General features: G+C 45.0%; 1 protein-coding gene across 1 annotated transcript; it reads right to left on the bottom strand.

Annotated features, from left to right (window-relative positions):
- Positions 1-11,357: 11,357 nt before the first annotated feature.
- Positions 11,358-26,623, bottom strand: LOC128701376 (calcitonin receptor-like). The gene is made up of 5 exons (XM_070100476.1): positions 26,155-26,623; positions 21,963-22,079; positions 17,662-17,848; positions 14,476-14,596; positions 11,358-11,507 (listed from the first exon to the last, which is right to left on the bottom strand). Exons 1-5 carry the CDS (start codon positions 26,177-26,179, stop codon positions 11,358-11,360), a joined length of 600 nt encoding a protein of 199 aa, XP_069956577.1. The 5' UTR covers positions 26,180-26,623.
- Positions 26,624-27,617: the final 994 nt, after the last annotated feature.

Here is a 27,617-nt window from a genome sequence, read left to right as displayed (position 1 = left end):
TCACTGCTGATAATGTACACTAACAAGGGTTCACTGCTGATAATGTACACTAACAAGGGTTCACTGCTGATAATGTACACTAACAAGGGTTCACTGCTGATAATGTACACTAACAAGGGTTCACTGCGTTACAGTTACAGTGTTACAGCTTCAGCGTTACATCTGTCATTCAATGAGCGCGGAAGAACTAGCTGATTCAACATGAATTCGTTGTAATAAATCCTTGAAGATATTATTGCTTGACTCTATACACTTCCTCTGAATATTGTAGACGCAATACAAGATGTTTTAGACAGAATGAAAAGGCAAAATACCGTGACTGGAACAATACACAAATAACCTGCACATAGGAAACAAACTAATTACGACGTTTCGGTCCGATTTAGATCATCAATTAATCACATGTGTAGCTAGTTTGTTTCCAGTCACACGAACTGTTTACATTATTTTCCAGAGGGATCTGTCAATATATGAAAGTAAACAATTACTATATTATCCTCTATATACAAGAAGATTTTTACAATGGGATGACTTAGTTTATCATTGATATTCATTGTTTGTACTGTCTCAGTATTTTGGCATCACTGTGACACTGCAAGAGGAAGTCATTCATCTACATTTCTAATGGGATTTCCTCTAAAACATGATGAAGGCTTCACGAAAGTGGGTTAGTAGGACAGAATGGGAATTTAATGAACCATTTAGTAGTCAGCAGGAGTATATCTGATGAAGTGAGAGTTATGTACCTACTGGTATTGAGCTACATACTTGTTGGCTAGTCACTGACTTACTCACTTTTTAAGCTATTAGTGTATTGCGCTCAGTATGAGATCCGAAAAGGGTGTCCGTTTATCTCATAAACCCAGCCCTCTCTACTTTCATGGACGCAAAAAGGAATAGGGCTGAGTGCAACATTAATTTCTAATTTAAATAATGGTATTGAAAACTGGAATTGATTAGAAAACGCATTCACAAAGTTATATCATGGACAGTAATATTCAGATTTCTATAAGAGAAATAGCACCTAACTAGCGATGTTTGGGTGTAAATATATTTTCATATTAATATAAATAGGCCTTAATCAATAGTCAATGAATGTTATATCTATCTTCTAACAGTATATGCACAGTATGTTAGTGTTCGTTTTAGTTTCTGCAGTTTTTTTTCCACTTGCTCATTTGAGCAGTGACCTTTCTGGCATTTACCAGAGGGCCTGTCTGACCCCCATCCTCTGTACTCGTCTAATTGTACTCACCTGATTGTAAATAAATGGTATAAAATACCGACACAATGGAAACATAAACACATATGCAGTTTAATGTGATCCTTTATTGACAACGTTTCGCCCACACAGTGGGCTTTTTCAAGTCACACAGATCTATGTGTGACTTGAAAAAGCCCACTGTGTGGGCGAAGCGTTGTCAATAAAGGATCACATTAAACTGCATATGTGTTTATGTTTCCACCTGATTGTAGTTGGAGGGGTCGATTCATACCTCCTGGCCCGCCTCTTCACTGATTGCTACTAGGTCCTCTCTCTCCCTGCTCCATGAGCTTTATCAAACCTCGTCTTAAAACTATGTATGGTTCCTGCCTCCACTACGTCACTTTCTAGGCTATTCCACTTCCTGACAACTCTATGATTGAAGAAATACTTCCTAACATTCCTTTTACTCGTCTGAGTCTTCAACTTCCAATTGTGGCCCCTTGTTGCTTTGTCCCATCTCTGGAACATCCTGTCTTTGTCCACCTTGTCAATTCTTCTCAGTATTTTATGTGTCGTTATCATGTCATGTATGTGTGTGTGTACTCAACTAATTGTGGTTGCAGAAGTCGAGTCATAGCTCCTGGCCCACCTCTTCACTGGTCGCCACTAGGTCATTCACTCCCTGCTCCGTGAGCTTTATCATACCTCTTCTTAAAGCTATGTATGGATTCTGGCTCCAGCACCTCACTATCCAGACTATTCCACTTCCTGACAACTCTGTGACTGAAGAAATACTTTCTAACGTCTCTGTAACTCAACTGAGTCTTCAACTTCAAAATGTGACCCCTTGTCACTCTGTCACATCTCTGGAACATCTTATCTTTGTTCACCGAGTCGATTCCTCTCAGTATTTTATATGTTGTTATCATGTCCTCCCTGTCCCTCCTATCCTCCAGTGTCGTCAGGTTAATTTCCCTTAACCTCTCCTCATAGGACATACCCCTTCGCTCAGGGACTAGTCTCGTTGCAAAACATTGCAATTTCTCTAATTTCCTGACGTGCATGCCCACGTGTGGGTTCCAAACTTGTGTTGGATACTACAATATAGGCCTGAAGTGTGCGGTGTACAGGGTCCTGAACGACTCCTTACTGAGATGTCAGAAAGGTATTCTTAGGTTTGCTAGTCGCCCATATACTGCTGCAGTTATTTGGTTGCTGTGTACCTCAGGAGATATGTTCGGTATTATACTCAGCCCCAAAATCCTTTTCCATGTGTGAGGTTTGTAGTCTTTGGCCCCCTAGGCTGTATTCTGTCTGCGGTCTTCTTTGCGCTTCCCTGATCTTCATAACTTTACACTTGGCGGGGTTGAACTCCAGGAGCCAGTTGCTAGACCAAGCCTGTAGCCTGTCCAGATCCCTTTGTAGTCCTGCCTGGGCCTTCTCTGATTGAATTCTCCTCGCTAACTTCACATCGTTTGCAAACATAGACACTTCTGAGTCTGTTCCTTCCGTCATGTCATTCACATATACCAGAAACAGCACCGGCCCTAGGACTGACCCATGTGGAACCCCCTCTCGTCACAGGGGCCCACTCCGACACCTCGTCATGTACCATGACTCGCTATTGCCTTCCTGTCAGGTATTCTCTGATCCATTGCAATACCTTCCCTGTTACACCTGCCTGGTCCTCCAGCTATTGCACTAAACTCTTGTGTGGAACTGTGTCAAAAGCCATTTTAGAGATCTAGAAAATGGAATCTATCCACCCTTTTCTCTCTTGACGTACTGCGGTGACCTTGTCATAGAATTCCAGGAGGTTTGTGAGACAGGATTTACCATCTCTGACTCCGTGCTGGTTGTCGTTGATAAGCTCATTCCTCTAGGTGCTCCACCACTCTTCTCCTGATAATCTTCTCCATGGCTTTGCATAGTATGTATGTCAGTGACACTGATTTGTAGTTTAATGCTTTGTGTAGGTTAATGTTTCAATGGAAGTGTTGAAGATTGATGTTAGTGATACACATAGCGCCTCTGCTCCCTCTCCCAGGACCCACAGAGAGATATTATCTGACCCCATCGCCTTTGAGATATATAGTTTGCTTATCAGCCTTTTCACCTCCTCCTTGGTTGTATGGATTGTGTCCAGTACTTGATGGAGTACCCCAGCACTCTGTTTCTGGAGTCTTTTCTGTCTCCACTGTGAATACTTCTTTAAATCTATTGTTGAGCTCCTCACATGCTTCTCGGTCATTTCATGTGAGTGTTTGTGTGTGCGTGTATTCACCTAGTTGTGGTTGCAGGGGTCGATTCACAGCTCCTGGCCCCGCTTTTTCACTGGTCGCCACTAGGTCACTCTTCCTGCTACATGAGCTTTATCATACCTGTGTGTGTGTGTGTGTGTGTGTGTGTGTGTGTGTGTGTGTGTGTGTGTGTGTGTGTGTGTGTGTGTGTGTGTGTGTGAGAGTGTGTGTGTGTGTGTGTGTGTGTGTGTGTGTGTGTGTGTGTGTGTATACTCACCTATTTGTACTCACCTATTTGTGGTTGCAGGGGTCGAGTCTTAGCTCCTGGCCCCGCCTCTTCACCGATTGCTACTGGGCCCTCTCTCTCCCCGCTCCATGAGCTTTATCAAACCTCGTCTTAAAACTGTGTATGGTTCCTGCCTCCACTACGTCATTTTCTAGGCTATTTCACTGCCTTACAACTCTATGACTGAAGAAATACTTCCTAATATCTCTCTGACTCATTTGTGTCTTCAACTTCCAATTGTGGCCTCTTGTTTCTGTGTCCTCTCCCTGGAACATCCTGTCTTTGTCCACCTTGTCTATTCCACGCAGTATTTTATATGTCGTTATCATGTCTCCCCTGACCCTCCTGTCCTCCAGTGTCGTCAGGCCGATTTCCCTTAATCTTTCTTCATAGGACATTCCCCTTAGCTCTGGAACTAACCTTGTGGCAAACCTTTGTACTTTCTCTAGTTTCTTGACGTGCTTTATCAAGTGCGGGTTCCAAACATGTGCTGCATACTCCAGTATGGGCCTGACATACACGGTGTACAGTGTCTTGAACGATTCCTTACTAAGGTGTCGGAATGCTGTTCTCAGGTTTGCCAGGCGCCCATATGCTGCAGCAGTTATCTGATTGATGTGTGCTTCCGGAGACATGCTCGGTGTTATACTCACCCCAAGATCTTTCTCCTTGAGTGAGGTTTGCAGTCTTTGGCCACCTAGCCTATACTCTGTGGTCTTCTGTGCCCTTCCCCTATCTTCATGACTTTGCATTTGGCAGGATTAAATTCGAGAACCCATTTGCTGGACCAGGTGTCCAGTCTGTCCAGGTCTCTTTGAAGTCCTGCCTGGTCCTCATCAGATTTAATTCTCCTCATTAACTTCACATCATCTGCAAACAGGGACACTTCTGAGTCTAACCCTTCCATCATGTCGTTCACATATACCAAAAATAGCACTGGTCCTAGGACCGACCCCTGTGGGACCCCGCTCGTCACAGGTGCCCACTGTGATACATCATTACGTACCATGACTCGTTGTTGCCTCCCTGTCAGGTATTCTCTGATCCATTGCAGTGCCCTTCCTGTTATATGCGCCTGATGCTCTAGCTTCTGCACTAATCTCTTGTGAGGAACTGTGTCAAAGGCCTTCTTGCAGTCCAAGTAGATGCAATCAACCCACCCCTCTCTCTCGTGTCTTACTTCTGTTATTTTATCATAAAACTCCAGAAGGTTTGTGACACAGGATTTGCCTTCCGTGAATCTGTGCTGGTTGGCATTTATACTCTTGTTCAGTTCCAGGTGCTCCACCACTCTCCTCCTGATAATCTTCTCCATAATTTTGCATACTATACACGTCAATGACACAGGTCTATAGTTTAGTGCCTCTTTTCTGTCTCCTTTTTTAAAAATGGGAACTACATTTGCCGTCTTCCATACCTCAGGTAGTTGCCCAGTTTCCAGGGACGTGTTGAAGATTGTGGTAAGTGGCACGCACAACATATCTGCTCCGTCTCTAAGGACCCACGGGGAGATGTTGTCCGGCCCCATTGCCTTTGAGGTATCGATGTCCCTTAGCAGTTTCTTCACCTCCTCCTCATCTGTATGTATGTCGTCCAACACTTGTTGGTGTATTCCTTGCTGGTGTCCCCATCTGGTCTGTCCCCCCAGAGTCCTTCCTGTCTCTACTGTAAATACTTCCTTAAATCTCGTGTTGAGCTCCTCACATACCTCTTGATCGTTTCTTGTGAGTTCTCCACCTTCTTTCCTCAGCCTTATCACCTGGTCCTTGACTGTTGTCTTCCTCCTAATGTGGCTATACAGCAGTTTCGGGTCAGATTTGACTTTCGATGCTATGTCGTTTTCATACTGTCGCTGGGCCTCCCTCCTTATCTGTGCATACTCGTTTCTGGCTCTTCTACTAATCTCCTTGTTTTCCTGGGTCCTATGCCTCCTGTACCTTTTCCATTCTCTGTTGCACTTAGTTTTTGCCTCCCTACACCTTCGGGTAAACCAAGGACTCGTTTTGGTCTTCCTATTATTTCTGTTTCCCTTGGGAACAAAACTTTCCTCTGCCTCCTTGCACTTTGTTGCCACATATTCCATCATCTCGTTTACTGATTTTCCTACCATTTCTCTGTCCCACTGAACCTCCTGCAGGAAGTTTCTCATACCTGTGTAGTCCCCCCTTTTATAGTTTGGCCTGTCCCCTTCAGTTCCTGTTACCTTCTCCACTTGTAACTCTACTATATAATCAAAACTCAGAACCACGTGATCGCTAGCTCCAAGGGGCCTCTCGTAAGTGATGTCTTCAATGTCTGAACTGCTCAGGGTGAACACAAGATCCAGTCTTGCTGGCTCATCCTCCCCTCTCTCTCGGGTTGTGTCCCTGACATGTTGATGCATGAGGTTTTCAAGTACCACATCCATCATCTTGGCTCTCCATGTTTCAGGACCTCCATGTGGCTCCAGCTTTTCCCAGTCGATCTCCCTGTGGTTGAAATCGCCCATTACCAGTAACCTTGCTCTGCTCGAGTGTGCTCTTCTTGCCACCTCAGCCAGTGTGTCCACCATCACCCTGTTGTTTTCTTCGTACTCCTCTCTTGGCCTCCTGCAGTTCTGTGGTGGGTTATACATCACTCCAATGACTACTTTATGTTCTCCGGACTGAATTGTACCTACTATGTAGTCTCTTTCTCCAATCATGTCCATGCCTTCCATTTCCTCAAATCCCCATCGGTGTTTTATGAGCAGTGCAACCCCTCCTCCCCCTCTACTCCTTCTATCTTTCCTCAGGATCTGATATCCCGTTGGGAAGATTGTGTCTGTTATTGTCTCAGCGAGTTTTGTTTCTGTGACTGCTATGATGTCTGGGGATTTTTCACTGATTCTTTCGTTCCACTCCTCATGTTTATTCATTATTCCATCCACGTTTGTGTACCAAACTTTCAGTTTCTTTTCTATCATTGTGGTCATGCAAGAATATTGGGGTTGGGGGAGTGAGAGCCTTGGTGGGGGCCTATATGGGGCTGTGGTGTTGGTGGGGTTTGTGATGATGGGGGTGGGGTCAGAATGCCCATAAGGGACAGCTGTTGGGGTGAGGTTTTTGATATGGGGGTTGGTGGCAGAGGGAACAGTGAGTGGGTTGTAGTATAGGTTGCTCAGTTGCGTTGGGAATGTCGCGGTTGGAGTCTTTTGGTGGGAGGTTCTGTGGGGTGTGTTTTCCCTTCCTCCTGTGTCTAGGTCCTGCTCATTTTCGTCATTGCCTCTCGTTCCTCCTTGCGTCTCTGTACCCTCTGTTTCAGTGTAGTCCTTTCTTCTTGTGTTCTGTCGCAGGTGAGGTATACTCTCTGGTACCCCTGTTTGTCCCTCAGTCTTGCTTTCTCTTGCAGAATCCTGGTTCGAACTGATTCTTCCTTGAAAGTTACTCTGACAGGCCGTATCCTTCCACTCGCAAACCACCCAATTCTCTGAAAATTTGTCACCTGGGTCATATTGCCCTCACTTACTGTTTTCATGATGCCTTCAATCATTTTTTTCTCCTCCTGTTTTATTTCTTCAAAGTTGTCCCCCTTGGCTTCTTGGAGCCCGTACACAAAAACTGACCTCGCCCTTTCCTCCTCCCACTGAGTCTCCATCTGCTTCCTCTGAGGCATTTTATTTCCTTCCATTGACATGTTCTTGCCTTCAGTCCCTGTCATATCTGAAACTTCTATTCTCAGTGAACTGTCTTTCATGACCAACTGTCCCTTGCTACTGCAGTTGGCTGTTAGAATCTCTGCATATAGCATACCTTCATTGTCTTCGGACCTGTCATTTGATCTTAGTGTGCTCCTCGTCTTTTCCCTGGCCCCACGTGGGTCTGATAGGGCCTTCGTGTACGTCATGTCTCCGTTGTTGCTTACCGTCCCCTTGTCTGCACCTGACATTGAATTTCCTGATGTCACATCTGAATTGTCATTTGTCTCTCTAATCTGTTTCAGGCTTTGCAGTTTCTCTTCTAAGCACTGTATCCTAGCTTCTGCTGCTAAGACCTGTACTTCCCACTTCCTGCACTCTTCAGCTATCTGCTCCTCCATTTTCTTACCAAGCTCCACTATCTTCCTTCCCCACTCCTCCCTTTTTTGGAGCTCTAACTCCCAGTCTTTCCTCCCTGGTTCGTCTACCAGATCACTGGTTTTCCGTCCTCTAGGGCCACCCTTTTTTTTTTTTTTTTTTTTTTTTTTTTTTGTGTGTGTGTGTGTGTGTGTGTGTGTGTGTGTGTGTGTGTGTGTGTGTGTGTGTGTGTGTGTGTGTGTGTGCCTAGTTTCAAATAAAGTGAGAGAACGGGTGAAATCTATTATTTCTGTGTTAAATAATGGCATAAGAATTAGCTACAACATAGTTTATTTTACAGCACACCTTGGTTAGTGGAATATTATTTTACAGCACACCTTGGTTAGTGGAATATTATTTTAAATTATATTTTATACAAATTATCAATATTCTGCAAGGCATTATTTAGAGCAGCTTCACACATTGACCCAGCTCGAGCAGCTTCACACATTGACCCAGCTCGAGCAGCTTCACACATTGACCCAGCTCGAGCAGCTTCATACATTGACCCAGCTCGAGCAGCTTCACATATTGACCCAGCTCGAGCAGCTTCACACATTGACCCAGCTCGAGCAGCTTCACACATTGACCCAGCTCGAGCAGCTTCACACATTGACCCAGCTCGAGCAGCTTCACACATTGACCCAGCTCGAGCAGCTTCACACATTGACCCAGCTCGAGCAGCTTCACACATTGACCCAGCTCGAGCAGCTTCACACATTGACCCAGCTCGAGCAGCTTCACACATTGATCCAGCTCGAGCAGCTTCACACATTGACCCAGCTCGAGCAGCTTCACACATTGACCCAGCTCGAGCAGCTTCACACATTGACCCAGCTCGGGCAGCTTCACACATTGACCCAGCTCGAGCAGCTTCACACATTGACCCAGCTCGAGCAGCTTCACACATTGACCCAGCTCGAGCAGCTTCACACATTGACCCAACTCGTCCACCAAGATTATACATCATCTGAGTAGATATGACTGATGAATGATGATTACGAACTTGTCATCAAAATGATAATTCATTCATGTCTATATTCACAGATCTACATTTATATTGATACATAGAAAGTACCGGCAACTAATTGTTTCTACCAGTCACCATCGCCATGATAAGCTGAATTAATTAATTGTTTCTACCAGTCACCATCGTCATTATTAACTGCGTTAATTGTTTCTACCAGTCACCATCGCCATGATAAGCTGAATTAATTAATTGTTTCTACCAGTCACCATCGTCATGATAAGCTGAATTAATTAATTGTTTCTACCAGTCACCATCGTCATGATAAGCTGAATTAATTAATTGTTTCTACCAGTCACCATCGCCATGATAAGCTGAATTAATTAATTGTTTCTACCAGTCACCATCGTCATGATAAGCTGAATTAATTAATTGTTTCTACCAGTCACCATCGTCATTATTAACTGCGTTAATTGTTTCTACCAGTCACCATCGTCATTATTAACTGCGTTAATTGTATCTACCAGTCACCATCGTCATTATTAACTGCGTTGTTTCTACCAGTCACCATCGTCATTATTAACTGCGTTAATTGTTTCTACCAGTCACCATCGTCATTATTAACTGCGTTAATTGTTTCTACCAGTCACCATCGTCATTATTAACTGCGTTAATTGTTTCTACCAGTCACCATCGTCATTATAAGCTGCGTAATTAATTCACGGAAATATTCCTTCATGTCTGAGTTGTCAGTTGTCACTTTTGCCCAGCAGAGTACAGGAACTTTTGTCGCAGCTGTACAAGCTGGTCGCTAAGCAGGAGACACTACAGTATGTACAAGCTGGTCGCTAAGCAGGAGCCACTACAGTATGTACAAGTTGGTCGCTAAGCAGGAGCAACTACAGTATGTACAAGCTGGTCGCTAAGCAGGAGCCACTACAGTATGTACAAGCTGGTCGCTAAGCAAGAGACACTACAGTATGTACAAGCTGGTCGCTAAGCAGGAGACACTACAGTATGTACAAGCTGGTCGCTAAGCAGGAGCCACTACAGTATGTACAAGCTGGTCGCTAAGCAGGAGACACTACAGTATATACAAGCTGGTCGCTAAGCAGGAGACACTACAGTATATACAAGCTGGTCGCTAAGCAGGAGACACTACAGTATGTACAAGCTGGTCGCTAAGCAGGAGCCACTACAGTATGTACAAGCTGGTCGCTAAGCAGGAGACACTACAGTATATACAAGCTGGTCGCTAAGCAGGGGACACTACAGTATATACAAGCTGGTCGCTAAGCAGGAGACACTACAGTATATACAAGCTGGTCGCTAAGCAGGAGCCACTACAGTATATACAAGCTGGTCGCTAAGCAGGGGACACTACAGTATATACAAGCTGGTCGCTAAGCAGGACACACTACAATATATACAAGCCAGAACCTCAGCAGGACACAGTACAATATATACAAGCCAGAACCTCAGCAGGACACACTACAATATATACAAGCCAGAACCTCAGCAGGACACAGTACAATATATACAAGCCAGAACCTCAGCAGGACACAGTACAATATATACAAGCCAGAACCTCAGCAGGACACAGTACAATATATACAAGCCAGAACCTTAGCAGGACACACTACAATATATACAAGCCAGAACCTCAGCAGGACACAGTACAGTATATACAAGCCAGAACCTCAGCAGGACACAGTACAATATATACAAGCCAGAACCTCAGCAGCACACAGTACAGTATATACAAGCCAGAACCTCAGCAGGATACAGTACAATATATACAAGCCAGAACCTCAGCAGCACACAGTACAGTATATACAAGCCAGAACCTCAGCAGGACACAGTACAATATATACAAGCCAGAACCTCAGCAGCACACAGTACAGTATATACAAGCCAGAACCTCAGCAGGATACAGTACAATATATACAAGCCAGAACCTCAGCAGCACACACTGCAGTATATACAAGTATTACAAACACTGGTCTCTTATTGCAACATCTCCACACAAGTAGACTATTGTTATTTCATAAGTCTAATATTAGTGTAGTAACATAAGAGGTCGGGATGCAAAATAAACAGAAATTTATCATCTTTACCATAACAATATTTGATATAAAAACATAATCTTTAGTATAGGTATATATATCCTACAATAATTTTAATTTCACACACCGTGTCACCTGACACTCACAAGGTACAGACGACACCCTTTTCAGGGTTATAACACACCTCTACCGTGTCACACGACACCTTTGTCTCTGCATTATGACACACCATCTCTACTGTGTCCACATGACACCCTTTTCTCCGTGTAAATCTACACACCTTCTCTACCGTGTCACACGACACCTTTATCTTTGCATTATAACACACCGTCTACTGCGTCATACGACACATCATCTCTCCTCTCTATAACTCTCCCCTCTCTCAGTATCACCCGCATAGCGTCTTTCTCCTCAGAGGCCAGCCTGGCAATGCACCCCGGTAGAATCAGCCATAGGCCAGCAATCTGTCACATGACACTATTCACCAGTGTCACACTACGACCCTATCTTCCTTCAGTGTCACACGACACTATCTTCTCTCAGTGTCACACTACGTCCTATCCTCTTCTTGAAAGAGGATACCACCAAGGAGAGAGTTTGAAGTGTCTCCTCAGAGAAGCCTGCAAGTACTTTAGTGAGGCCAGCAGGTAAACTGAAGTCCACGGGGATCTGAGTGACCAGTAAAACTGTGGCTAGAGGGCTCACAGTTGACTGAAGTCAGCAGTGAGTCGGTAGGTATCACCTTCAGGTGTACTCCGTCAGGCAGTCTGGTGAACACTCGCCGTAAGGTAAGGCCTGGCTCAACAGTCCCCACATTGGGTTTGATGACGTACCCGTGGTACTGCAGGCCAGCAGGTTAACAATCTAGCCACTAGTTTGGCAGCAGGCCCCAACAACAAGCTTGCACCTCAGAAGGACACACTACAATATATACAAGCCAGAACCCCAGCAGGACACAGTACAGTATATACTAGCCAGCACCTCAGCAGGACACAGTAGAGTATATACAAGCCAGCACCTCAGCAGGACACAGTACAGTATATACAAGCCAGCACCTCAGCAGGACACACTACAATATATACAAGCCAGCACCTCAGCAGAACACAGTACAGTATATACAAGCCAGAACCTCAGCAGGACACAGTACAGTATATACAAGCCAGCACCTCAGCAGGACACAGTACAGTATATACAAGCCAGCACCTCAGCAGGACACAGTACAGTATATACAAGCCAGCACCTCAGCAGAACACAGTACAGTATATACAAGCCAGAACCTCAGCAGGACACAGTACAGTATATACAAGCCAGCACCTCAGCAGAGCACAGTACAGTATATACAAGCCAGAACCTCAGCAGGACACAGTACAGTATATACAAGCCAGCACCTCAGCAGGACACAGTACAGTATATACAAGCCAGCACCTCAGCAGGATATAGTGGCAATATAAACACAAATGCAGTATAATGTGATCCTTTATTGACTACGTTTCGCCCACACAGTGGGCTTTTTCAAGTCACAAACAGAACTACCTGGGGTGGAAGGAACGCGAGTATTTATAGTCCGGCTGAGGTCAGGTGAAGAATGCTGCATCTGATGATGTACCGAGTTGGGTTGTAGAGTCTAAAAACTTGGGTAGCTTGGAAAGGAGACTGGACAAGTTTGTGAGCAGACCTTCTACAGTGTTCTTATGTGGGATAGCGATGAAGAAGTTTCTTGGCAAGTGGTTCAGCTATGTTATAGAAGCCACTATTCTGGTTGAAGTTGTCGGATATAGAAATAAGTGATGATTCCAGGATTCTTCGGTATTGGGTGTTGTCTTCTGTGGCGATAAGTCTTGAGTTTCTGTAGTTTATCAAGTGGTTGTGTGAATTACGGTGTTGTACGCAGGCATTCCTTGTGTCGTCAGACCTGCTTGCGTATTGGTGTTCTGAAATACGTGTTTGGAGGTCCCTTGATGTTTCGCCCACGTATAACTTGTTGCAGTCATTACAAGGGATTATGTATACCCCTGCAGAGGATGGAGGCTTGTCCTGCCTACTACTGGTGATGTCCTTGATGGTCGTGGTTGTGGAGGTAGATACTTGGAATGATGTTTTGGCAAAGATGTTGGAAACATGTTTGGCAATGGAGTTGGTGGGAAGGACTATGTATCTCTTCTCGGCAGTGTCTTCTCTGGGTGTGTTGAAGATGTTTAGTGCTCGCCGTCTGCAGTCTCTGATGAAGTGACGAGGATAGTGGAGTTTGGAAAATACCTGTTCAATTATAGTGCATTCTTCCTCAAGGAACTCGTTGCTGCAGATTCTGAGTGCACGCAGGAAGAAGCCTATAATTACACCACGTTTGGTTTTGGTGTCGTGGTGAGAGTAGAAGTGGAGAAGATCGTTTTGGTTGGTGGGTTTTCGATAGACTTTAAAACGAAGTTCGTGGTCAGCTTTGCAGAGTAGAACTTCATCAGAGACTGCAGACGGCGAGCACTAAACATCTTCAACACACCCAGAGAAGACACTGCCGAGATACATAGTCCTTCCCACCAACTCCATTGCCAAACATGTTTCCAACATCTTTGCCAAAACATCATTCCAAGTATCTACCTCCACAACCACGACCATCAAGGACATCACCAGTAGTAGGCAGGACAAGCCTCCATCCTCTGCAGGGGTATACATAATCCCTTGTAATGACTGCAACAAGTTATACGTGGGCGAAACATCAAGGGACCTCCAAACACGTATTTCAGAACACCAATACGCAAGCAGGTCTGACGACACAAGGAATGCCTGCGTACAACACCGTAATTCACACAACCACTTGATAAACTACAGAAACTCAAGACTTATCGCCACAGAAGACAACACCCAATACCGAAGAATCCTGGAATCATCACTTATTTCTATATCCGACAACTTCAACCAGAATAGTGGCTTCTATAACATAGCTGAACCACTTGCCAAGAAACTTCTTCATCGCTATCCCACATAAGAACACTGTAGAAGGTCTGCTCACAAACTTGTCCAGTCTCCTTTCCAAGCTACCCAAGTTTTTAGACTCTACAACCCAACTCGGTACATCATCAGATGCAGCATTCTTCACCTGACCTCAGCCGGACTATAAATACTCGCGTTCCTTCCACCCCAGGTAGTTCTGTTTGTGACTTGAAAAAGCCCACTGTGTGGGCGAAACGTAGTCAATAAAGGATCACATTATACTGCATTTGTGTTTATATTGCCATTGTGTCGGTATTTTATACCATTTATTTCCAGCAGGATATAGTACAATATATACAAGCCAGAACCTCAACAGGACACACTACAATATATACAAGCCAGAACTTCAGAAGAACACACTTCAATATATACAAGCCAGAACCTCAGCAGGACTGGCTGTGCACTGCCTGATACACTCGCCTCTCTACCTTCTCCACACAATATAATGCTTGACCTGGTACACCTGAACAGTGCCTCATCTACAACTGTTTCCCAGCCGAAAGTTTCTACTACAGTTAGTCAAGTTATGGCGCTTCAGTTGCTTTATATTACATTCTTGTTGAACATTTTCCTTATTACGTAGACATAAATATATAAGATAACTCCTGAAACTTTCGTTGAAAACTACTACCTGCAAGATTTTACTAACCTGTTGGATTACGTCGTTCTTATATAGTTGCAATAACCTGAAGATAATGACTCCCAGCGCCTCCAGCAGAAGACTCAGGAAGAGGTGTTTGTGTAGAGTAATGCGATGAACACGCAGCTGTCTGGGTAAACATATTTAATATTAATATATGTTTGGTGGAGGCTCGATACTCCGCCCGCAGACTGCGAGACAGATACATTGCCGAGCTATGTTCACGTACTTCGATGTGTTAGACAATTATCGAAGGTTGATAGCACTTTAAATCATGTTATACAGGAGCACAGGGAGTGTTATCATACAGCAGGAGGAGCACAGGGAGTGTTATCATGCAGCAGGAGGAGCACAGGGAGTGTTATCATGCTGCAGGAGGACCACAGGGGGGAGTGTTATCATACAGCAGGAGGAGCACAGGGAGTGTTATCATGCAGCAGGAGGAGCACAGGGAGTGTTATCATACAGCAGGAGGAGCACAGGGAGTGTTATCATGCAGCAGGAGAAGCACAGGGAGTGTTATCATACAGCAGGAGGAGCACAGGGAGTGTTATCATACAGCAGGAGGACCACAGGGAGTGTTATCATACAGCAGGAGGAGCACAGGGAGTGTTATCATGCAGTAGGAGGAGCACAGGGAGTGTTATCATACAGCATGAGGAGCACAGGGAGTGTTATCATACAGCATGAGGAGCTCAGGGAGTGTTATCATACAGCAGGAGGAGCACAGGGAGTGTTATCATACAACAGGAGGAGCACAGGGAGTGTTATCATACAGCAGGAGGAGCACAGGGAGTGTTATCATACAGCAGGAGGAGCACAGGGAATGTTATCATACAGCAGGAGGAGCACAGGGAATGTTATCATACAGCAGGAGGAGCACAGGGAATGTTATCATGCAGCAGGAGGACCACAGGGAGTGTTATCATACAGCAGGAGGAGCACAGGGAGTGTTATCATGCAGCAATTATGGTACCCCAGTGCACAATTATATTACTCTAGTGCACAATTATATTACCCCAGTGCACAATTATGGTACCCCAGTGCACAATTATGTTACTCCAGTGCATAATTATGGTAGCCCAGTGCACAATTATGTTACTCCAGTGCACAATTATGATACCCCAGTGCACAATTATATTACTCTAGTGCACAATTATGGTACCCCAGTGCACAATTATGTTACTCCAGTGCACAATTATGATACCCCAGTGCACAATTATATTACTCTAGTGCACAATTATGGTACCCCAGTGCACAATTATATTACTCCAGTACACAATTATGGTAGCCCTGTGCACAATTATGGTAGCCCTGTGCACAATTATATTACTCCAGTACACAATTATGGTAGCCCTGTGCACAATTATGGTAGCCCTGTGCACAATTATATTACTCCAGTACACAATTATGGTACCCCAGTGCACAATTATATTACTCCAGTGCACAATTATGGTACCCCAGTGCACAATTATATTACTCCAGTACACAATTATGGTAGCCCAGTGCACAATTATATTACTCCAGTACACAATTATGGTAGCCCAGTGCACAATTATATTACTCCAGTACACAATTATGGTACCCCAGTGCACAGTTATATTACTCCAGTGCACAATTATGGTAGCCCAGTGCACAGTTATATTACTCCAGTACACAATTATGGTAGCCCAGTGCACAGTTATATTACTCCAGTACACAATTATGGTACCCCAGTGCACAGTTATATTACTCCAGTGCACAATTATGGTAGCCCAGTGCACAGTTATATTACTCCAGTACACAATTATGGTAGCCCAGTGCACAGTTATATTACTCCAGTACACAATTATGGTACCCCAGTGCACAGTTATATTACTCCAGTGCACAATTATGGTAGCCCAGTGCACAATTATATTACTCCAGTACACAATTATGGTAGCCCAGTGCACAATTATATTACTCCAGTACACAATTATGGTAGCCCAGTGCACAATTATATTACTCCAGTACACAATTATGGTAGCCCTGTGCACAATCATTCGTAAGTAAACAGTTGAACATTTTATAGTATGATTTGATATCATTCATGATATAAGCTTTGTGAATACCTTTCTGAATTCTGTGGCTGCCTAGCGGCTTCCTAGTATCTATGGTACATAATAGTACTCCTAGTAACTGTAGTACATAATAGTACTCCTAGTATCTTAAAGTACTCCTAGTATCTATGGTACATAATAGTACTCCTAGTATCTATGGTACATAATAGTACTCCTAGTATCTATGGTACATAATAGTACTCCTAGTATCTATGGTACATAATAGTACTCCTAGTATCTATGGTACATAATAGTACTCCTAGTATCTATGGTACATAATAGAACTCCTAGTATCTATGGGGCATTAGAATATTCCAGATAATGTATGGTAATTATTTAGTGTTTTGGCTCAGTGTGTTCCTATAGTCTTAAGCTGCCCTGCTCCTGTCTTATCTCAACCAGTTATCCGGAATACTATGTTATCTCAACCAGTTATCCGGAATACTATGTTATCTCAACCAGTTATCCGGAATACTATGTTATCTCAACCAGTTATCCAGAATACTATGTTATCTCGACCAGTTATCCAGAATACTATGTTATCTCAACCAGTTATCCGGAATACTATGTTATATCAACCAGTTATCCGGAATACTATGTTATCTCAACCAGTTATCCGGAATGCTATGTTATCTCAAACAGTTATCCAGAATACTATGTTATCTCAACCAGTTATCCGGAATACTATGTTATCTCAACCAGTTATCTGGAATACTATGTTATCTCAACCAGTTATCCGGAATACTATGTTATCTCAACCAGTTATCCAGAATACTATGTTATCTCGACCAGTTATCCAGAATACTATGTTATCTCAACCAGTTATCCGGAATACTATGTTATATCAACCAGTTATCCGGAATACTATGTTATCTCAACCAGTTATCCGGAATGCTATGTTATCTCAAACAGTTATCCAGAATACTATGTTATCTCAACCAGTTATCCGGAATACTATGTTATCTCAACCAGTTATCTGGAATACTATGTTATCTCAACCAGTTATCCGGAATACTATGTTATCTCAACCAGTTATCCGGAAAGTAATTCCTACAAATTCCTAAGGCGAGTGTAGATGAGATGACTGGTGGTCTGGACGACCTGTACGATGACTCACTTGTATGAGATGAAGATACAGAGGGCTGGAAATAAGGCGGCCACAGAAATACTGTACGCTGCGATGTGCACATACAGCCGCCGGTGGATGTTCTCCTCAACGCTACAAGAAGAGTAGTTGCTCCACTCTTGTTTACCTTCTCGCCGGTACCAGTGACCGGCATTCTGGCACCTCTTACTTGCCTCCTCTAACACACACACAGGGAGAAGCTCAGGTTAGTGCCCTCTCTTAACTTCTCTCATATCACATTATTTGAAATTCATTCTCAATTGTAAAACATTATTAAATAGAAAATCTGCGTACGTGTTTTTCTCACTGCGCGAGACATCTTGAGTGATGAGTGGTGAGTAGATGTGGAGGGGGAGAGTGGGGAGGGTCTAGTGGTGGTGGTGAAGTGAGTGGGGAGGGTCTAGTGGTGGTGGTGAAGTGAGTGGGGAGGGTCTAGTGGTGGTGGTGAAGTGAGTGGAGAGGGTCTATTGGTGGTGGTGGTGATGTGAGTGGGGAGGGTCTAATGGTGGTGGTGGTGATGTGAGTGGGGAGGGTCTAGTGGTGGTGGTGGTGATGTGAGTGGGGAGGGTCTAATGGTGGTGAAGTGAGTGGAGAGGGTCTATTGGTGGTGGTGGTGGAGTGGGGAGAGTCTAGTGGTGGTGATGAAGTGAGTGGGGAGGGTCTATTGGTGGTGGTGGAGTGGGGAGGGTCTAGTGGTGGTGATGACGTGAGTGGGGAGGGTCTAGTGGTGGTGGTGGAGTGGGGAGGGTCTAGTGGTGGTGGTGGAGTGGGGAGGGTCTAGTGGTGGTGGTGGAGTGGGGAGGGTCTAGTGGTGGTGGTGGTGGAGTGGGGAGGGTCTAGTGGTGGTGGTGGAGTGGGGAGGGTCTAGTGGTGGTGGTGGAGTGGGGAGGGTCTAGTGGTGGTGATGAAGTGAGTGGGGAGGGTCTAGTGGTGGTGGTGGTGGAGTGGGGAGGGTCTAGTGGTGGTGGTGAAGTGAGTGGGGAGGGTCTAGTGGTGGTGATGAAGTGAGTGGGGAGGGTCTAGTGGTGGTGGTGGTGGAGTGGGGAGGGTCTAGTGGTGGTGGTGGTGGAGTGGGGAGGGTCTAGTGGTGGTGATGAAGTGAGTGGGGAGGGTCTAGTGGTGGTGGTGGTGGAGTGGGGAGGGTCTAGTGGTGGTGGTGGAGTGGGGAGGGTCTAGTGGTGGTGATGAAGTGAGTGGGGAGGGTCTAGTGGTGGTGGTGGTGGAGTGGGGAGGGTCTAGTGGTGGTGGTGGAGTGGGGAGGGTCTAGTGGTGGTGGTGGAGTGGGGAGGGTCTAGTGGTGGTGATGAAGTGAGTGGGGAGGGTCTCGTGGTGGTGGTGGTGGAGTGGGGAGGGTCTAGTGGTGGTGGTGGTCAAGTGAGTGGGGAGGGTCTAGTGGTGGTGGTGGTGAAGTGAGTGGGGAGGGTCTCGTGGTGGTGGTGGTGAAGTGAGTGGGGAGGGTCTAGTGGTGGTGGTGGTGACGTGAGTGGGGAGGGTCTCGTGGTGGTGGTGGTGAAGTGAGTGGGGAGGGTCTAGTGGTGGTGGTGGTGAAGTGAGTGGGGAGGGTCTAGTGGTGGTGGTGGTGAAGTGAGTGGGGAGGGTCTAGTGGTGGTTGTGGTGAAGTGAGTGGGGAGGGTCTAATGGTGGTGAAGTGAGTGGGAAGGGTCTAGTGGTGGTGGTGGTGAAGTGAGTGGGGAGATTCTAGTGGTGGTGGTGGTGAAGTGAGTGGGGAGAGTCTAATGGTGGTGGTGGTGAAGTGAGTGGGGAGGGTCTAATGGTGGTGGTGGTGAAGTGAATGGGGAGGGTCTAGTGGTGGTGAAGTCAGTGGGGAGATTCTAGTGGTGGTGGTGAAGTGAGTGGGGTGGGTCTAGTGGTGGTGGTGAAGTGAGTGGGGAGGGTCTAGTGGTGGTGGTGAAGTGAGTGGGGAGGGTCTAGTGGTGGTGGTGGAGTGGGGAGGGTCTAGTGGTGGTGGTGGTCAAGTGAGTGGGGAGGGTCTAGTGGTGGTGGTGAAGTGAGTGGGGAGGGTCTAGTGGTGGTGGTGGAGTGGGGAGGGTCTAGTGGTGGTGGTGGTCAAGTGAGTGGGGAGGGTCTAGTGGTGGTGGTGGTGAAGTGAGTGGGGAGGGTCTAGTGGTGGTGGTGGAGTGGGGAGGGTCTAGTGGTGGTGGTGGTGACGTGAGTGGGGAGGGTCTAGTGGTGGTGGTGGTGAAGTGAGTGGGGAGGGTCTAGTGGTGGTGGTGGTGAAGTGAGTGGGGAGGGTCTAGTGGTGGTGGTGGTGAAGTGAGTGGGGAGGGTCTAATGGTGGTGAAGTGAGTGGGAAGGGTCTAGTGGTGGTGGTGGTGAATTGAGTGGGGAGATTCTAGTGGTGGTGGTGGTGAAGTGAGTGGGGGAGGGTCTAGTCGTAGTGGTGGTGGAGTGGGGAGAGTCTAGTGGTAGTGATAAAGTGAGTGGGGAGGGTCTAGTGGTGGTAGTGGTGACGTGAGTGGGGGAGGGTCTAGTCGTAGTGGTGGTGAAGTGAGCGGGGAGGGTCTAGTGGTGGTGTTGGGGGTGGTGGGGGTGGTGGTGGAGTGAGTGGGGAGGGTGGAGTGGAGAGGGTCTAGTGGTGGTGAAGTGAGTGGGGTGGGTCTAGTGGTGGTGGTGGTGGTGAAGTGAGTGGGGAGATTCTAGTGGTGGTGGTGGTGAAGTGAGTGGGGAGAGTCTAATGGTGGTGGTGGTGAAGTGAATGGGGAGGGTCTAATGGTGGTGGTGGTGAAGTGAATGGGGAGGGTCTAGTGGTGGTGGTGGTGAAGTGAGTGGGGAGAGTCTAATGGTGGTGGTGGTGAAGTGAATGGGGAGGGTCTAATGGTGGTGGTGAAGTGAGTGGGGAGAGTCTAATGGTGGTGGTGGTGAAGTGAGTGGGGAGAGTCTAATGGTGGTGGTGGTGAAGTGAATGGGGAGGGTCTAATGGTGGTGGTGGTGAAGTGAGTGGGGAGATTCTAGTGGTGGTGGTGGTGAAGTGAGTGGGGAGAGTCTAATGGTGGTGGTGGTGAAGTGAGTGGGGAGATTCTAGTGGTGGTGGTGGTGAAGTGAGTGGGGAGAGTCTAATGGTGGTGGTGGTGAAGTGAGTGGGGAGAGTCTAATGGTGGTGGTGGTGAAGTGAGTGGGGAGAGTCTAATGGTGGTGGTGGTGAAGTGAATGGGGAGGGTCTAGTGGTGGTGGTGAAGTGAGTGGGGAGATTCTAGTGGTGGTGGTGAAGTGAGTGGGGTGGGTCTAGTGGTGGTGGTGGTGAAGTGAGTGGGGCTATTCTAGTGGTGGTGGTGAAGTGAGTGGGGTGGGTCTAGTGGTGGTGGTGGTGAAGTGAATGGGGAGGGTCTAGTGGTGGTGGTGGTGAAGTGAGTGGGGAGATTCTAGTGGTGGTGGTGGTGAAGTGAGTGGGGAGAGTCTAATGGTGGTGGTGGTGAAGTGAGTGGGGTGGGTCTAGTGGTGGTGGTGGTGAAGTGAATGGGGAGGGTCTAGTGGTGGTGAAGTCAGTGGGGAGGGTCTAGTGGTGGTGGTGAAGTGAGTGGGGAGATTCTAGTGGTGGTGGTGGTGAAGTGAGTGGGGTGGGTCTAGTGGTGGTGGTGGTGAAGTGAATGGGGAGGGTCTAGTGGTGGTGAAGTCAGTGGGGAGGGTCTAGTGGTGGTGGTGGTGAAGTGAGTGGGGAGATTCTAGTGGTGGTGGTGGTGAAGTGAGTGGGGTGGGTCTAGTGGTGGTGAAGTCAGTGGGGAGGGTCTAGTGGTGGTGGTGGTGAAGTGAGTGGGGAGATTCTAGTGGTGGTGGTGGTGAAGTGAGTGGGGTGGGTCTAGTGGTGGTGAAGTCAGTGGGGAGGGTCTAGTGGTGGTGGTGGTGAAGTGAGTGGGGAGATTCTAGTGGTGGTGGTGGTGAAGTGAATGGGGAGAGTCTAATATTGGTGGTGGTGAAGTGAGTGGGGAGAGTCTAGTGGTGGTGGTGGTGAAGTGAGTGGGGAGAGTCTAATATTGGTGGTGGTGAAGTGAGTGGGGAGAGTCTAGTGGTGGTGGTGGTGAAGTGATTGTGATGGGTGGAGGAACATTAACTCACTATTATATGCTAAATAACCGTAGTGAAAAATCTTAAAATTCCAAGCGCCTTCGTGATTTCTCATATTATCAAGAAATATTCCCTGATAGTATGGAAAATCACAGAAGCGCTTGGAATTTCACTATTTTCACTCTGGTTATCTTGTATATTGTGCCACCTATATGTATGAATATGTATGAAAAACCTGCCTATAATGAATGTCAAAAACAGTTGGAACTTACTAGCACAAGAGGGGCCCTTGCCATGGTAAATGTAGGAGGGACAAGGTCTTTTGATCTCAGTATCTGAGAGAGTAGCTGGCCAGCACTGCCACCCATCCCAGGTGTTGGGGCAGCTACCTGCAAGAGGCGAATCTTTCATTACACACCTTCATCAGCACTATCATGGTTATATACTATTAAATCTCATCCAAAGCAACTTCATACCTGGAATGCTGACAGTGAATAAAATGCCACCTGTCAGTATGAGTCAGGCAGCTTTGGTGGGACACAAGGTAGGTCACTGAACTCTATAAGAACACACGGAGGTAAAACTTTTTTTGACTTAGAAGCTATTAATGTTTGGTACATGTGGTGAGCTGAGGAGAGCACTGGTGAGCTGAGGAGAGCACTGGTGAGCTGAGGAGAGCACTGGTGAGCTGAGGAGAGCACTGGTGAGCTGAGGAGAGCACTGGTGAGCTGAGGAGAGCACTGGTGAGCTGAGGAGAGCACTGGTGAGCTGAGGAGAGCACTGGTGAGCTGAGGAGAGCACTGGATCCAAGTGTAATTTAGTGTTCTGGTAATTAAGAGTTGTTGATTAACACATGTGCATCAGTTGGGTATTTTCACTGTTGAAACGTTTCTCCTACACAGCAGGCTTTTTCAGTCAAATACAGAGTTATCAGGACTGATCACCTCAAATACTATTCCTACAAGTTTGATGGACTGATTATATCTTATTCATCTCAGTACCACACCTGATACCTCTGTATTTGACTGAAGAAGACTACTGTGTAGGCGAAACGTTTCAACAATAAAGATATCCAACTGCTGCAAATGTTTCTTAATCAAAAGTGTCGGTATTTTATATAATTTTCGACAAGAGTTGCAGTAACCAACACCAACATTGCACACCTATCAGACACGAAGCTCAATATAATGAAGAAACATAAATACACATAGATATATCCACTACAAATAATTCATATAGATTGGTATAAAAAATAAAAGAAAGTTTAGCAGTCAGTTGGTAATCCTATTTAATTTTAACAATACCAGTAGAAAAGGAAGACCTAAGCACCCACTTTCTACTGAACATTGTACATGTTGTTGCTCGTCTTTAGTGCCCACCAGTTCTGCTACTTTTGAAGACATGCAGAAGTCTGCAACAGAGCTTGCCTTAAATGGAATCATTTGCTTCAGTATCAGCATGTACTTTACTAGGGATCCATTATAACCTGTTCTTGTACAGAGTAGTGAAACCAGCGAGTCATTTCTAGTTCTTTTAAACCACGAGGTACATTAGAGTATCCTGCACCAAGTGAGAACAGCACTCTAGAAATCCTAGTAAACAGTATTTGTGCAGAGATTCAAGGTAAACACTGAATATTTATTTGTTACAAAGCATAATTGACGATCACCGCAGAGACGCATGAGGCCTTAATTATGACTAAAGAACATAAAAGCACAATACTACTTAATGGAACAATACACAAATAACCCGCACATAGGAGGATGATGGGCACGATCATTACTAGAGAAAGGCACACAGGGCATCTCATCCGACACACACATAGATGAATATTTGGTACCAGCCAGTCAGAAGGGGGGAGTGTTTGTCACGGTGGATAATAAACAAACATTCTCCCAATCCTCCACGTTAAAATAAAAAGAGAATGTCAACTTTAATTCAAAGAATACAGAAAACTGACAAAGAAAAATTATGCTATGTAATTTTTGACAGGAAAACGATAAACGGTATTCTTATTAGATTTTTGTTGAGAGTACAGAATTTGTTCCTCGGAATTTCTCGAAGAAGAATGTGAAATCACAAAATATTTTCTTCATAACATTTCCTTTCATACATTTATCCAAAACATCAGACAATGAGCCCAGACAACATTCCACACATACAACAGACAGTAATGCAGACAGATATTTCATATTTCCTACAGGAAACACGGCTGATGCAGTTACACAAGCACTAGTTAGTCCTTGCATCACATACTATGTAGGATGCAACAACTATATGGGAAGAACGTCTAGCAACATCAATACCAGAATACAGGGACGTCAGTATGTTTGCAGTTCCCACACCAGCAATGCTTGTGACGTCCTAAGAGACAAATATTTACACCTTTTGGCTTATAAGGAACTCATCTCGTCATCAAAGAGGAAAAAGAACCAAATGAAACTGTCTAGAAGCATAGATCCAGGGCCGGATTACCGCATAGGCAAACTAGGCATTTGCCTAGGGCCCCACGCATTTGGGGGCCCCGCGGTCCAAGGGGTTCAGGGGCTCATCCAAGACTGTGCACACGGTGCAAGTGCAAAGGGGTCCCTACCTAAAAAGTTCAAGTGTTTGGAGAGTAAAATTGATTTTTAAAAATTAATCAAAACAAAAATAAATAATGAAATAAAATAAAATAAAAATAAATAAACCTAACCATAGATGGCAACACTCAACACGCCTTTGTTTACATCAGAACAGCTGTGTTTTCCCGCTAATGGGTGAGTATGGGAGATTCCTCTCCAATTTTCTGTAGTTTATATGATTTGATAGAATTGCATGATGCAATGATAACAATAATAGTCAGTGATTTATAAAGGGAATAATAGTGCTGTAGTGGTTATGCTGAATATAATAGGTAAATGATGTCACTACTTTAATAGTCTAATCTAGTAATACTATGCTGTCTTGAGTTTATTCTCTTTAAAATGCATGATTTAACAAGATAGTTATAATGGCTGTTGGTAAATGGTTTTGGTTGTCTTGATGTACTTTCCCTATTAAATTTAATCTAAATAGCCAGAATGTATTTAATTAGACGTTAAACAGGCTCACACCGACCCCCCCCCCAAGCTGGAAGGGGTCGCTTCGCTTACCCGTAACTCAAAGGGGCCCCGCCAATCTGAATAGCCTAGGGCCCGGAGACTTCTTAATCTGGCCCTGCATAGATAATTTATAATTAGGATAATGTAGAACAAAATTAGAGTGCTATCAGCATGACGAAACCTTCGGCAACGTTACATCTCAACCTTACTGGCCTAACCCTCATTAACGACCCAGAGTCATAACTCATATTTCATGCTTCTCTGATTTTTCATATTTCATAGACAACTTGATCTGGTGACATCTTGTCCTTCCAATGTCATCGTAACTTTCACCTCTATATAGATCTTATCTATTTCGAGGAGAGCTGTGAACACTTACTGGGAGGCCAATAACACTTGCTGAGAGGCCAATAACACTTGCTGAGAGGCCAATAACACTTGCTGAGAGGCCAATAACACTTGCTGAGAGGCCAAAGACGCGTACATGGAGGCTAAGAACTTTTACAACACTTACTGGAAGACTACAACTTTACATGACAGCTAATAAGACAGGATCTCACCCACATCAACAAGCTGAATAAAGCATGGATAACGTGTTGAATGTCATCCTCTATATGACTTGTAAAAATTCTACCTATGGCAAAAAAAAAAGGTGTCAAAGTACAGATCTGTTCTACGTACTTGTGCCTTTGTCCATATAACCAAGGTGATTTCTTTACCCATACTTCTAGGGTGTTTTTTTTTCCATATATCCACATATGACTAATTTTAACTGCACTAAAGGCTTATACTGCTAACTAGGAAGTAAGAACAAAACTTTCTGCGAGGTTAAAATCACTTTCACTTTTACTGAAAAATCAAGAACACTCACTAGATCATAATATTTACTAGAAGATCATAACACTGAGTATGAGAATAATTACAGTTACTGGATAACCAAAAAACACTTATTGGGAAAACACTTACAGGGCGAAAAGAAAAACATACAAATAACACTTACTAGGAGGTAGCAACTCTTACAGGAAGGTCACAGTCCTTACTGAATGGTCAAGGCTACAACTCTTACTGGGAGATCACATTACTTACTGGATAACCGAAGCTACAACACAGCTCTTACTGGAAGGTCACATTACTTACTGGATAACCAAAGCTACAACATTCTGGGAGGTCATATTACTTACTGGGAATCCAAGAAGACATACAAGGAGAACGAGAACCTATACTCTGTGACCACAAACACTGTGTGACCTGAGTACTTACTGGTAAGCAACATATATGGACGTCATGGAACTTATTGAGAGACCATAAAACTTGCTGAGAGAGCCATAAGTACATGATGAGAGACAAACAACACTTACTTGTAAGCCATAATACTACTCACCGGGAGGCCAGGAAGCTGTTAACATATAGTCGCAGCATTCTACAGCGGCTTGGCAGCAGCTTCGCCACTTGGCCCGACCAGCGTCTCCATTGAAGGTGTCCAAAAGCACTTCCGATGTAGCCACCGCCTCCTCCTGCAGTCACGCAGATGAACACAGAGCGTGACACTCACGAAGCAGAGGCACAGATATCCAGGTTAAAATTTGTAATATATTGTGTGACTGAAGGTGGCCATTATAGCATGAATAAGGAAACAGAACCATGGAACGGGTAGGGCTTGAACCAATGGCAAGTGAGTCTTGAACCTAACAAGCCAGTGTGTTAACCACTCTGCCAGCTGGTCTCTGAGTTTTAGGAGTCACTTACCATGAGTTCTCCGTCCTGTGATTTGTTTGCAATTGTCTTATTACGAATTCGTGAGTCATGAATGTGGAAATGCTCCATGGATCTGAACTCTTCTCCAAGCTGAGGGAGAGAAACTCAGAGTATTCCTACAAGGTTGATTTATTACATCATCTTTACCTCATCACTTCTATTGCCTTCTATCCATTCTCTGTATTTGACTGAAGAAGCCTACATAGAAGAATGTGTGCAAGGAGCAAGTAATAAGACTTTTATGGAACAAGTAACAAAAACATGTGTATGGAACAAGTAACTAAAACAACAGCCAAGATGTTGTCATGGGGGAGGAGGGTTAGTACGTTATTATCTTCGGCAGTCAAGTGCGTATGGAGATGCCAGTGATATGGAATATGGTGTGTGGACAGACAAGGTCACACACAACAACATGGAATATGGTGTGTGGACAGACAAGGTCACACACAACAACATGGAATATGGTGTGTGGACAGACAAGGTCACACACAACAACATGGAATATGGTGTGTGGACAGACAAGGTCACACACAACAACATGGAATATGGTGTGTGGACAGACAAGGTCACACAACAACAACATGGAATATGATGTGTGGACAGACAAGGTCACACAACAACAACATGGAATATGATGTGTGGACAGACAAGGTCACACAACAACAACATGGAATATGATGTGTGGACAGACAAGGTCACACACATCAACAACATTTCTTGAAAGCTTCGTTGATAATGATAAGATACCTGTAATCTTAAGACTGTATCCACATTTTTCGTTGGCTAGATGAATAAACCGCTATTTCATGAGAGCGTAACTTGACTGTAACCTGACTGTAACTTGACTGTAACTTGACTGTAACCTGACTGTAACTTGACTGTAACCTGATTGTAACTTGACTGTAGTCTGACTAACTTGACTGTAAATTGAGTGTAACCTGACTGTAACCTGACTGTAATTTCACTGTAACCTGACTGTAAGTTGACTGTGGCCTGACTAATTTGACTGTAAACTGACTGTAACTTGACTGTAATTTGACTGTAACTTGACTGTAACCTTATTGTAACTTGACTGTAGTCTGACTAACT

This window comes from Cherax quadricarinatus, chromosome 72 (genome assembly GCF_038502225.1).
Source record: "Cherax quadricarinatus isolate ZL_2023a chromosome 72, ASM3850222v1, whole genome shotgun sequence".
Classification (NCBI taxonomy): Eukaryota; Metazoa; Arthropoda; class Malacostraca; order Decapoda; family Parastacidae; genus Cherax; species Cherax quadricarinatus.
This window is presented reverse-complemented; position numbering and strand designations above follow the sequence as displayed.

Excerpts from the sequence above, each read along its gene's own strand:
- LOC128701376 (XM_070100476.1), bottom strand. The coding sequence starts at position 26,179 with ATGTTAACAGCTTCCTGGCCTCCCG. Across the intron at positions 14,597-17,661 it reads TGTATCTTCATCTCATACAA|ACAGCTGCGTGTTCATCGCA; the intron begins GTGAGTCATCGT and ends ATGTTTACCCAG. Across the intron at positions 11,508-14,475 it reads AGAACGACGTAATCCAACAG|ATCCCCGTGGACTTCAGTTT; the intron begins GTTAGTAAAATC and ends CTGGTCACTCAG.